The sequence below is a fragment of the Acinonyx jubatus genome, chromosome B2 (assembly GCF_027475565.1).
Source record: "Acinonyx jubatus isolate Ajub_Pintada_27869175 chromosome B2, VMU_Ajub_asm_v1.0, whole genome shotgun sequence".
NCBI classification, from domain to species: Eukaryota; Metazoa; Chordata; class Mammalia; order Carnivora; family Felidae; genus Acinonyx; species Acinonyx jubatus.
This window is the reverse complement of record NC_069385.1, coordinates 807,127-820,919: the sequence shown is the minus strand read 5'-3', so window position 1 is coordinate 820,919 and position 13,793 is coordinate 807,127. Positions and strand designations below refer to the sequence as shown.

Genomic DNA, 13,793 nt, shown 5'->3' with positions numbered 1-13,793 from the left:
GGGGCACTTGTACCCCAATGTTTATAGCAGCATTTTCAACAATAGCCAAATTATGAAAAGAACCTAAATGTCCATCAACTGACGAACGGATAAAGAAATTGTGGGTATATACACAATGGAGTACTACGTGGCAATGAGAAAGGATGAAATACGGCCTTTTGTAGCAACGTGGATGGAACTGGAGAGTGTTATGCTAAGTGAAATAAGTCATACAGAGAAGGACAGATTCCATATGTTTTCACTCCTATGTGGATCCTGAGAAACTTAACAGAAGACCATGGGGGAGGGGATGGGGGGAAAAAGTTACAGAGAGGGAGGGAGGCAAACCATAAGAGACTCTTAAAAGCTGAGAATAAACTGAGGGTTTAAGGGGGGGGTGGGGAGGGTGGGTGATGGGCACTAAGGAGGGCACCTGTTGGGATGAGCACTGGGTGTTGTATGGAAACCAATTTGACAATAAATTTCATATTAAAAAAAAATGAATCAACATTAAAAAAATTTTTTTAATAAATTCTCTTGGGTTTTTCAGATACACAATCTTATCATCTATGAATCTAGACAGTTTTAACTGTTCCTTTTCAACTATAATGTCTCTCATTATCTTGCCTAATTTTATAGGTAAATACTCCCAACATTATAAAATAGTAATGGAATCAATGGGCGTTCTTACTTTGTTCCTGATCAGAGGCTGCTTCTACTGTTGTCTCATTTGGGCAGGGATGAGTATTTTATCATTTGAAAGAAGTATTTATACATTTATCTTGTAAGGGGTGTTTTACATGAAATGAATGGGGAACTGTGTTAAAATGGCTTTTCTGTTTATATGGAGAGGACAGCACAATCTCATTACATTAGTTAATGGCTTCCTTGATTATTGGGCCATCCTTGATTTCCAGGAGCATAGATAAGTTATTGTGACTTTGTGGTCAGATTCTGCTTATTCTTACTCAAGATTTTTTTAATTTATATTTACAAGTAAAACATAGTTTTCTGAAATTTTATTGAGTTATGATTAAGTTGTATTCATTTCAAAAAAATAATCTGGATGCTTTCCTTATATCTTAGAGTTATCTGAGACCACTGGATTTTAAAAAGTTTGGTAAAGTCCCTTAAGAAATCATCTGGGTCTAGTATTTTTTGTAGAAAAGCTCTTGGAATTTTTTTAAAAATTTCTTCTATAAAAACTAACCCATTAATTTACTTGTCTTTTGGGAAATTTTTGATATATTTCCTGCAACTTATCCATTTCTATATAGCTTTCATATTTATTTGCATAAACTATGAAAAGCAGTTTCTTGGTTTTGAAAAGTTCCCCTATTCCATGTTTCTTTTCCTTTTTCCTCTTCATCATTTCTTATTAATTATATATTAAGCTTTGTCTCTTTCTCAGAAATTTGGGTTAAAGTTTATTTTGTAGTTCATTTTTTTAAAAAATAAACACTTTCATTTTTTCTCTCTTCTGTCTGCTTTTCTCTCTATCAATTCCTTGCTCATTTATTTTGTGGTTCCTTCTCTTGCTTTCTAGATGGATATTTAGTTCATTATCGTTCCCTTTCTTAAAACCTGCTCCACGCATTTGTTTAGTTGCATCCCAGAGACACTGACACATCATGTTATAAATATCATTATTTTTAAGAAATCCTACAATTCCATTTTTCTTTACGTTATTAAACCACGAGTTCATTAATAGAAATTCTGTATCCATACAGAAGGAACTTTTCTTTGTATCCCATTACCAACTTATGGGTTGACTGCACTGTGGTGAGAGAATGACATTTTTGTTCTCATTTTAATTTGTTGTGCTTTTCTCTATGGTTTCATGTATGGTTAATGTTCCCACATTTGATGTGCATGTGGAAAGAAAGTACCATTCCTTGTTGGTGTGCGACTACGTCCACGCATGTCTATAAGATGATGCATTACTGATTACATGGTATAGGTTTTCTGTAACATTCCAGTGCTTGTGGAAGTGCTTCGATCTGTTGAGGACTAAGATGGATATGATAAAGTCCTCATTATTGGTGTCTGGCTACTTACTGTTTCATTTCTTATATGTCTGCTTTATGAATTTTCTCTTCTGCTTATTTTCACTGATGAACAGACATCGTGTTATATTTTCATTGGGAGTTTTATCCTTTGGCATTATAAAGTATCTTTGCCTCATTAATTTTGGGGGGTTAAATTATGACATATGTAATATCAAGACCATATAATCTTCTTTACTTTTATTTTCTCTTGCCTGATACACATTTGCTCATCTTTTTTTTATATATATACTTTCTGAATCACTAGGCTTAGAACATTTCCTGTATTCAGCATAAACTCAGATTTTTCTTCTTATCTATAAGATCCAATCTAAGTGTCTTTATTTTTTTTTAATTTTTCTTTTTAACATTTATTTATTTTTGAGAGAGAGTGTGAGCTGAGAAGGGACAGAGAGAGAGGGAGACACAGAATCTGAAGGAGGTTCCAGGCGCTGAGCTGTCAGCACAGAGACTGATGCAGGGCTCGAACCCACGAACCATGAGATCATGACCTGGGCCAAAGTCTGGCGCTCAACCAACTGAGCCACCCAGGTGCCCCTGAGTGTCTTTCTTTCAAAACTTGAATTTATTTTACTTGAACTCACTAATATAATCAATATATTGATCTCAGTTCTGTCCAATTGTTTTATTTTTAATTATACAGTTGATCCTTGAACATAGGTTTAAACTGTGCGGGTCCACTTATACACAGACTGGTTTGATAACTACAATATTGCAAATCTATTTTCTCTTATGATCTTCTTAGTGACTTTTCTCTAGCTGACTTTATTATAAAAACACATTAAAAAATACATTACACAACACATATAACACAGAAAATATGTGTTAAGCAACTGTTCGTGTCATGTTAAGTCTTCTGCTCAACAGTAGGTTACTGATAATTAAGTTTGGGGAGAAGCAAAAGTTGTATGTGAATTTTTGGGGGCGCCTGGGTGGCTCAGTCAGTTAAGGGTCGACTTCAGCTCAGGTCATGATCTCACAGTTCAAGAGTTCAAGCCCCACATCAGGCTCTCTGCTGTCAGGGCAGAGCCGGCTTTAGATCTTCTACCTCTCTCTCTCTGCCCCTCCCCCATGCACGCTCTCTCAAAAACAAATGAACATTAAAAAAAGAGTTGTATATGAATTTTTGACTGTGCAGGAGGTCGGTACCCCTACCCCCCCATGTTTTCAAATGGTCAGCTGTACTTATAAACAAAGAGAGCTTTCATTTTATGATTTTATTTCATGTTTGGATGTTTCCTCTGCCACTAAAAAAACCAGCTATTCAAGGTCTTCTGTGGTTCCATATAAATTTTAGGATTATTTGTTCTAATTCTGTAAAGGAATTGTATTGAATGTGTAGATTGCTCAAAGCAATTCTGAAAACCAAAAACAACACTGGAAGCATACCATCCCAGATTTCGAGATACACATTGAATTTTCTTGAAATTTTTGACCACCATTTTCTTTTATTCACCATATTTCTGAGTGCAGCTAGAAAATATAATAATTGAAATTAAGAGTATAAAGTCACAGAAACACTGAAAATAGAAAGATGGGAAATGAAGGTGATATGAGAATATGTAAGTCTCAAGTAGACATTAAGGCTTAAAGCATTACTAGAGATGAGGGACTTTAATAATGATAACAACGCCAATCTATGTAGAAAATATCACAATTCTAAATCTGTATGCACCTGATAACGTACTTGCAAAATAGAAAAAGCAAAAGTAATATAACCTTAAGAAGGAAAAAAAAATCCTTAATTATAATGGAAGACTTTAAAAAACTGATTTTAATGGCTACAAATTATTGCTGATCATGATGCTTTTCTGCTTAAAATATTCTACTAGTGCTCCAATGTCATGGAGAATACAGACCAAGTATCTTTAGTGGCATACAAGAATCTTCAAAATATGCTCCAAATTGCCTGTCGAAACTTTGTCTCTATTTCTCCCAGATGTCCCGTTTTCTATTGCATGTATGATACAAACTCTGGATATGACAGTCCTTTCTACAAAAGATGAGCACGAACCAAAGAAATTCTCACAGACAAGAGACTACACAGAAAAATGTGTTTTCTATGCAGATGAAAACTAACAATGTATTTGAAAATAAACTGACAGAAATCAAGAAAACACATAAATCTGGGATACCTGGGTGGCTCAGTCGAAACACTGACTCTTGATTTCAGCTCAGGTCACGATCTCATGGTTCGTGGGTTCGTGCCCCGTGTCAAGTTGATAGCACAGAGCCTACTTGGAATTCTGTCTCCTCTCTCTCTGCTCCTCTCCCACTTAAGTTCTCCCGCCCTCTAAATAAACATTTAAAAAAAAAAGAAAAGAAAACACATAAACAGTAACAGAACTGCTAAAGTAGAAACAGAAGAGCTCAGAAATAAAATTACTAGACACAGGACTATGTTACATGAAAACTGGTAAGTGTTAGGAAAGCATTAGAAAAAAATTTTCAGAAATGAAGGTCAAATTTGAATGAATGTAGTAGAAAGTAGATACTCCAGAAAGCACAATAAGGGAAAAAGAGGATATAAGGGAGAAAAATAAATACATCCATAACTGAGTAAAGAAAATCATTAAAACATTCAAGATGAAAGATACAAACATCGGGCAAAAGAGACTCAACCTACATATAACTGGAGTCCCTGAAGAAAATTTTTTCAGACAATAATTGAACAGAACATTAAAATTGTAGCTTTCTCACAGATTACTTAAATCTGTATATTGAAAAGGCATCTGCGGGCTGGGGGGCGGGCTGGGGCTGGGGGCCAGCTAGGGTGTGGCCCAGGCACTCTGCTCCACATTGCTCAGTGCTCCTCCACACTGTGTACCCACAGAGGGAGGTGACCGGAAACAATCTGACACCAGGTAAGAACCTGGGGCACGATTAACCGAAGTGGAGAGAAATCGCACATTCCTGTTAGCTCCATAAGTACCCATGGATTGTGGCAGGAAAAGTGAAACGGGTCACTGATCCTGAGAAGTCAGTGCTGATAAGTACCTTTGAAAGGAGTCAGTGGGTCCACGTGACAAATGAGCATCACAATTTTTACCGGATGAGGGTGAAAACCAACAGAAACATTCTGAGTGTCACAACTGGCTATCAGGTCTCAGACAGTCACGTGGTCAACCACTTTCTGAGCCACTGAGAAGTGACTGGAAAGATGTGACTGTGAAGAATATTAAAAGCTACAGGAAGAGCTTGAGAAAAAGGAGGGTTCTCCGGCAGAAAAAGCTGAAAGCAGAAAACACCTCCATCGGAACTTTGTTTCAGCACCTGCAGCTGCCCGCTGGCTGCAGCAGTTTGCTCAGGAGTTCAGAGCCCCTCCCGCTCCTGATTGGCAAACCCGGCGGCAAAGCCCAGGGAAAGGGCATCTTTCTGATCCACATGCTCTCGCAGATCGAACAGTGGTCCCCAACAGCCGTGACCCCGTCCGCTGAAGAAGCTACATGACCTCTCTATCCATCAATGACCCATTACTAATCAGCGGGAGGAGGTGTGTGTCCTGCTGAGCTGTTCCACACGTAAACTTGGACTTTGCCACTTTTGCACAGTAAAACACATGCCAGGTGAGTTGGAGAACGCGGGTGTTCATCTCCCCAACGCCGCCCTCTGGGGACGTAGGGAGGACTACAGCCACATCCACGGGGGCGTGTGGACCACGAGTGACCTGCGGCTCTACCTGGAGGGCACCCGAGGCGAGGGCGACCCGCGAGCTGCTCAGGGAGATCCCCTGGGTCACCGTGCAGCCACTGGCCGCAGACGACATGGCACGGTGAGTCCCACGGGTGCGACACCACCGCAGACGACAGGCTGACACCCTGGCTGACCGAGGGGAACACATCCGTCTCTCACATCCAGTACCACCAACGACCAAATCCTTAAGTATAACCTGACAGACGACACCCTCAATACTGCATCCCTAATGCCACATTCCAGACTACACACGGAACAAGTCACGCCCAAAGGAAGTCGCTGGCAGTTAGGAAATTCGTGTTGACGAAGAGCTGGGCAAGGTGGTGGGGCAGACCTAGAGCTCAGTAGTTCAGGGCTAGTCGCTGGGGCCCAACAGGGGCAACGGAGAGACCAGGGGAACCGTCCTCACAACCTGGGGGCGGGGGCCAATAAGCACAGAAGACGGCAGCCTGGACGCTGCCAAATGCTAACTACACCGGGGCCCGTTCCGGAATTCCCCTTCCCTGGAGCGTGGTTCCCTCCTAAGCCCTGCAAACAAAGACACTTCTTTGGGAGGTGAGAGAAAATAAAAATGAAATAAGTACCTCGTTTCCTAAGATAGCGGAAGGAGTACTCCCGGTTAAATACTTTGATCTGGTATTTTATTTATTAGCGTTATCTGGTGAGTCACAGAAAATACACACATAGCGATGCCTTTCACGTGGAAGGCAATTTGTACAACGATTGATAAATGAATAAAGAAATAAATTAATGAATGAATGGAGTGTAAAATAATCACGCTTCACCAAAAATACCACGATGACCTTTCAAACCTCCTACATTATTGTTATTAAAATACTATTACTTATGGGGCACCAGGTGGCTCAATGGGTTAAGCGTCCGACTTGATCTCGATTCAGGTCACGATCTCACGGGACGTGAGTTCAAGCACAGAGCCTGCTTGGGATTCTCTCTCTCCCTCTCTCTCTCTGCCCCTCCCTTGTGCTCTCTCTTCCCTCTCTCAAAATAAATAAATAAACCTAAAAAAATACTATTAAAGTCTCAAACACTGGCCGATAATTAAGCTTTTTAAAATCAATTTTTATCCTAATGTGCAACAACATTAAACGGTTTCCACAAGAATGAGTGGATCTCATGACCAAAGACCAACAAACACACCATAGCAGTACATACGTGTCTGTCCTCGGCACCAGAAGCCACGTAGCGTCCACAAGGGCTAAAAGCAATTCCACATGGGTATCCGTGGTTTGGATGTCCTTCAAAACGGCGCTCACATCTACAGGAAAGAGAAGAAATACCAGGAAAAAAAATGATATTTTAAATTTTAACACAAATGAGGAAAAAGACACTGACTTGTGGCTCGTCTACACAACAATGCACAAATCGGCAGTGAGAGAGCATGCTTATGCGTGAGAATTCTTGTGCGACAAGCAGGCTATTCTAGGTCTTTAAAATATAAAAACGTTTTAAAGTCATAAATCATTTGCATCAGTGATTCAAAGACTTCTGGGAGGCGCAACATTCTATCAAGGCTGATTAAGGGCCACACCAACTATTCACGAAGTGTGACGCACAACTGTTTACTGTAACGTGGGTCAGGGAACTAATGCTGGTTTTACTGAGAAAATGCCCAGCACTTTCTGGGGTCACCAGGCAGCCCTGAGAAAGCCTTTGTCACCTGCACGGGGCTGGGCTCCAGGCGGCACTGCGGTGTCACACAGAGCCCCTGGTCCAGAACTTCAGTGCCTGCCCAAGATGGCCTCGCAGAACGTCCCCTCCACGTGTCGGAGGGGCTTTTGCATTGTTTTTAGCGATTACAGACGAGAGCGAAGACTGTTAATTCTGTCCTTGTGAATCCACAGGTGTGCATATACACACACAAATACTTGCCACGTTTTGTTATACACACTATATATTTAGTGATTATGCCCCATAATACAACGGTCAAATACGTATATTTTTAGAGAACAGGAACATGCATGTATATGCTGTGGTTTATGAGCATCTAATGACCTCCCCGTGCATCTCTGACCCTCAGAGGCCACATGTCACACGCGCCGCAGAGCAAATACCAGCACCTCTTATTTTAACATTCCAAACTTAGATGGCCTGTTCCGTGTAGAAATCAGACTTTTCTTAGACTGGTCAGTGTGAACAGATTCACCACAACCTTGTCGCATTTGGGAAAAAGAGATCAAACTGAGTTTACAGATACTGAGGCAAAGGGCCTCGGGAGCTTTAAAAGAAGCGTCTTTCACATACCGCAGCTGCAAGGCCTCACCTCAGGGTTCTCAAGTCCCACAGCTTTATCCCATCGCCAATGGCTGTGGTGGCAAAAAGGTTATAAACCTGATATTGTTGGGTCGTGAATGATGATCCCTGTGATTGTAAGGGGAAGAAACAAGATGCGTTCTTTAAAGGCTGAATTAATAAACATTACACTGATCCAAAGTAAGAAATTAACACAAAGCTTCTTTTCTTATTTATAACAATTTCAGAATTGGGCTTCAAGAACTTCCTTCTGGATAATTACTAATGGTACATTTTGACCTTGAGAATTATTGGTGTATGATTTCCAAATGCAAAATGCCACTGAAAGTTATAGAAGTACAATAAAAGATCCAAAGACTATAACATTAATACACCAAAATTTATTTTTAAAGTGCAGAACATAATCCATCTTCAGTAAATCATCTGAAAGATGCCCTTACTAAGGAATTCGAGGTTTGGAGTCAGTTGTTAATCTGCCGACCATAACATCCTAAGACCCCCATGCAGCTGTCTGTGCACGGACTTGTGTGAAATCCAGCCCATGTCACTGGGCAGGGTCCCTCTGAGGACCCGCCTCTGATCTGATCGTCACCCCTCCTCACGCTCTAGCGACTTAAAATGTCTCATGGAATGGAGCGCACTCCATCTACAGCACAATTTTTGGCCTCAAACATTAAATATATTATGGTTCATAACAATTTCCCTCTCCCTTCCATGTCAAGAATATCCAAACGATTAAGAAAAATTTAATGAAGTATATCTGAAAGCTTTTATCTTGACATATGTAGAAGTTATTCTTCAGTTACAAACAGGAAATGAAGGTTTACATAAATCCATAACAATAATAAACTAATACATAGAGGGAGAGAGTCTTAACTCTGTACCAGACAGCATTCTAAACACTGAACATTTCATCCTCTTAACAAACTTGTGAGACGTAAACTATTTTATACCACTTCAGGTGACAAACACGAGACAGAGGAATCAGGAATCCTCTCACGGCCATCCAGCTCCTGATCTCAATGTGGATTAGCGGTCCACGAGCCGACACAAGGTCACTCATAACATCCCGACAATTCAACAGACATCCAGCAACATTCAGGGATCATCTACTAAACAGTGGGCACTTTGCAAGGCACTGAGTATGAGAAGAATAAAACACAGACATAGTTTCACAGAAAGGCAGACGGGCAGATGATTGTATATTTAAAGTACCTTACAACATTGCTAGTCTCCTGAAGCCAACCAGTAAAAAACTGAAAGCTTTCACAGGGATAAAAGGAGAGTTAAAAATGTTTTCAATCAGTCCAATAGAGGCTAAGGAAGAAGAAATGAAGAAGCAAAGAAAATTCATGATAAATAGACAGTGCAGAAGGTTTTTTTTCTTTAACGTAGAAGACAATGCACAAAATAAGATCAAATGTATGAGCAATCACAGTAATCGCAAACAGACGAAACAAGTAAAAAAATTCTTAGTTGGACTTCAAGAAAAACACTTAAAACATATTATTTTTAAAGGCTGAATGTGAAAGGTAGGAGAAAAACAGCATGTATTAAATAAAAGAAGGCAAGATGGATTGCATAAGTACTAGAAGAAATAGATGTAAGGCAAATAAGACCTAATTAAAAACAGTTTATAAGTACTATAAAATATAAGAAGTCTGACGTAAATATACCCAATAATATAGCCTGTAAATACATAAGGCTAAAATTAATAGAATTATAAGAAGAAAGTGACACGATTACAGTCAGAGAGACAAAGATCTTAACTACATTTCTCTACTTAAAAAAAAACCAAGAGTACAAAAAAATTAGTAAATCTTGAATAATTTGAATATACTTAATAATGTTGGGCCAATAGATATCTATGCAAACATGTTCCAAGAGCTTATTCGTTACACACACACACACACACACACACACACACACACACACCTATAAAAACCAACCAGAGAGTCAGATTCTCAGTAAGTACAAAAATCTTACCAGACAGAAGAGACTCTGTTATATAGAGCGTGTGCTCTGAATACAATGCCATAAAATTAGAAATCAGTAACAAGAAGATTCCTGAAAACAAGCTTATATATGTGGAAATCTAAAAGCACATCTAAATAAAGCCTAGGTTAAAAAAATCATAATGGACATTAGAAAATATTTACTGCTAAATAATAAATACCACATGCTAAAACCTGGAAACTGCAGCTTACGCAGTATTGAGGGGAACTTTGTAGGCTTAAATGTGTACACCATAAATTCACAGAAATGGATGAAATTCATACCTATAATGGGAATTAAAATCAGGCAGCAGAAATAGGTACTTTGCTGCTAGTATCTAAGAGAACAATGTACCACACAACACCGGACATATTTCTGAACACATACTTGCAAAAGATCCACACCAAATTCAGTTGTGGTTATCAAAGGAGGAGACAGAAAGAGCAGAACTGTCTATCCATAACCATTTCATTTCTTTAAAAAAATAAAACTACAAGATCTAAAGATAAAGCAATATATTTTAAGGCAATTATATGGATTTTAGTGAACATTACTTCTTAATTTTTTTCAACGTTTATTTATTTTTTGAGAGAGAGACAGAGAGAGAGAGAGCGTGAACAGAAGAGGGGCAAAGAAAGAGGGAGACACAGAATCCAAAGCAGCCTCCAGGCTCTGAGCTGTCATGACAGCACAGAACCCGACACGGGGCTCGAACTCAAGGGCCACAAGATCATAACCTGAGCTGAAGTCAGCTACTTAACCGACTGAGCCACCCAGGCACCCCTAGTGACCATTATTTCTGAGAAACTAAAGTTTTCTGTGTGATAATATGTTTTTGTTAGAAAACTAGTTAAAGCTTTACATATTTAATTTTCCAATTCAAATTAGCTGTCTAGCGTTATGTATTTACATCACAAAAATGCATATATCTAATGTAGGCACAGAAACAAAAGTAATAGTCAAGTGTTTAATATATATATGAAAAAAAGCACTATGATTTTTAAAGTGATCAATAAGCCATAAAAGATGTATGTGTTTTCATTGTAAAAATAAGCTACTCAATGATATAACACAATTTAAAGAGAGGAAACTGTGGCCCTCGCTTTTTGATGCATATGGTACTCTTGTTAATGTGATAAACTTGTCCAGCGACCGCAGGGGCAATTCTTGGGACCGTGCACTGGGATGCTTGCAAAAGGGCATTACTGATGTGTGACGCATGTAGCTCTGCGGGTCCTAAGCTTAAAAGAAATTAGCAAAGATCTATTTTACACTTTCCTGGAAATACGACATTTGGGCCACTTAGCATTTGTGCTTCTCCTAAATTGGGACTTGTTCCGTGACAATTCCTGGGTAGCAGCTCCCATATGGCTGCAGCTAGTTGGAACACTTTGATGTATGTGGTGTAACTGAACAAAAATTCGACAGAAGTTTAAGAAAACAAGCTACTAAAACACTGGGAGCCTCTGGAGCCTTACATCCCACTCCCCTCCCATCATACACCATTCAGAAGGTTATTCTCAGGAAGTAAAACCAGTTGTGTTCCCACTGGAAACCTCAGGACTATTTTCCCTCCCACCTCTCATCCAAGAGCACACCACAATGGTCCCCAAAATATCACAGTCACTGAAAGACCATGTCAGTTTGGGGAACACTCGGTCACTGCACACGCTGCTACTCAACGGGGAAGAAACTTGACGCAGTTTCCTAAAGCACGTGCAACGTAACTCGTAACAAAAAGAGGCCTTGATGAGAGAGGAACACACGGAATGGTCACGCTGTCACCCAAGGGGCAGGGAAGCCGGATCTTCACAAGGTTCCGCGCCGGCTGCCGGCGGCCACACGGTCTTCCCGGATGTCTCTGGGGCGAAGATTCCTAGCCCTCCGTCTGGGTGCCACCTAAACGCAGACACTGTCACGGAGACCCGGGAGTCCATCAGGACACGGCCGCCAGCCTGAGCCCACTCCCTGAAGCCAGGCTGAGCCACGGGGCGCTGCCAGCGGGAGGCCACCGTGTCCCACCAGGACCGCCGAAGCCGGCCTCTCCGGGTCCCACCCCCGAGCCCACCGTGGGAGCGGCGGCCGCACGTGGGAGCGCTGAGCCAGCCAAAGAGCGCAGCCGGAGGCCCCGCCACGAAGCCGCTCGCGGCCGGAGGAGCAGGCGGTACACGGGGACACGGCCGCAGCTGCGAGGCCAGGAACACCGGCGGCGAAGGGGACCTCAGAAGCCGGCGCCGTCACCCCTGAGCCGAGCGAGGCCCCGAAGGGGGCCCCGACTGGCCGGTGCTGCTGCCCGCGAGCACGTCCCCCCTTCCCTGTCCAGCCTGCCTCCTGGCCGGCGGGAGCTGACAGAGCACAACCGCGTCTGCGGGGTGCCAGTCACCACTGCCGAGGGGCGCACGGGGCGGAGCGCAGCTGGGCCTTACGGCCGCATCACGCGTCTGCGCACGCGGCTCACGCCCACGGGCGCAAGAATCAGTGAGGCCACTCCCCTTCTTGCCCCACCTTCACCACGGTTGCCAGGTACCTGCCAGAAACCCAGATTCTGGGAGCAGGGCCGAGAGGGCGGAGCAGCCCGGAAGGCTTTTTTGCATCTCTCATCCCTGAAATACAGCCAGGTCAACACAACCACCCTGCACACCTAGAAAACGATGTGCGCAACCTGAACCACAGAACTCACCAGGTACGCGGCGCGGGGAGGCCAGCTGCGGGAGAGAGAAGCCGCGGGAGGGGGGCAAGGAGCTGTTTTTGCTTGTGGAGACAGGACAGAGACGGGGAGGGTATGGGATAGCATCCACCCTCCCGAAATCAGCTGGAGAGAAACAAAGAGTACACAAGGGACTGAACTAAAATGGGAGAAAGGAGAAAGGAGAGGGTTTAAATTCCACTAAGACTCTATCAACAGGGGCAGTGCAGAATCTTAAATTCCACAGCTCCATACCTGGCAGTGCTCTGGTGGGAAGGGCGAATCCCCAGGAGCAGAAATATATGCAGCCAAAAATTACTTATCCAGCAAGGCTGTCATTCAGAATACAAGTTTCCCAAACAAAAATTAAAGGAGTTCATGACCACTAAACCAGCCCTGAAAGAAATTTTAAGGGGGACTCTCTGAGGGGAGGAAAGACGTTAAAACAAAAACAAAAACAGACCAAAATCAGCAAAGACTAGAAAGGACCAGAGAACACCACCAGAAACTCCAACTCTACAAGTAACATAATGGCAATAAATTCATATCTTTCAGTACTTACTCTAAATGTCAATGGACTAAATGTTCCAATCAAAAGACATAGGGTAACAGAATGGATAAGAAAACAGGATCCATCTATATACTGTTTACAAGGGACCCACTTTAGACCTAAAGACACCTTCAAATTGAAAGCAAGGGGATGAAGAACCATCTATCATGGTAATGATTGCCAAAAGAAAGCCGGAGTATCCATACTCGTATCAGACAATCTAGACTTTAAAATAAAGACTCTAACAAGAGATGAAGAAGGGCATTATATCATAATTAAGGGGTCTATCCACCAAGAAGACCTAACAATTGTAAACATTTAGCCTCCAAATGTGGAGCACCCAAATATATAAATCAATTAGTCAAAAACATAAAGAAACTCACTGATAATAATACCATAATAGTAGGAGACATCAACACCCCAATTACAACAATGGACAGATCATCTAAACATAAAATCAACAAGGAAACAATGGTTTTGAATGACACACTGGACCAAATGTACTTAACAGATATATTCAGAACATTTCATCCTAAAGCAGTGAAATATACAC

The 13,793-nt window shown here is 41.6% G+C and overlaps 1 protein-coding gene across 1 annotated transcript in view; it reads right to left on the bottom strand.

Annotated features, from left to right (window-relative positions):
- Nucleotides 1-13,793, bottom strand: part of WDR27 (WD repeat domain 27) — a 150,689-nt gene that overhangs the window by 83,157 nt on the left and 53,739 nt on the right. The window contains 2 exon segments of the mRNA XM_053223181.1: nucleotides 6,912-7,014; nucleotides 8,020-8,117. Of these exon segments, the coding sequence (XP_053079156.1) occupies nucleotides 6,912-7,014; nucleotides 8,020-8,117 (201 nt within the window).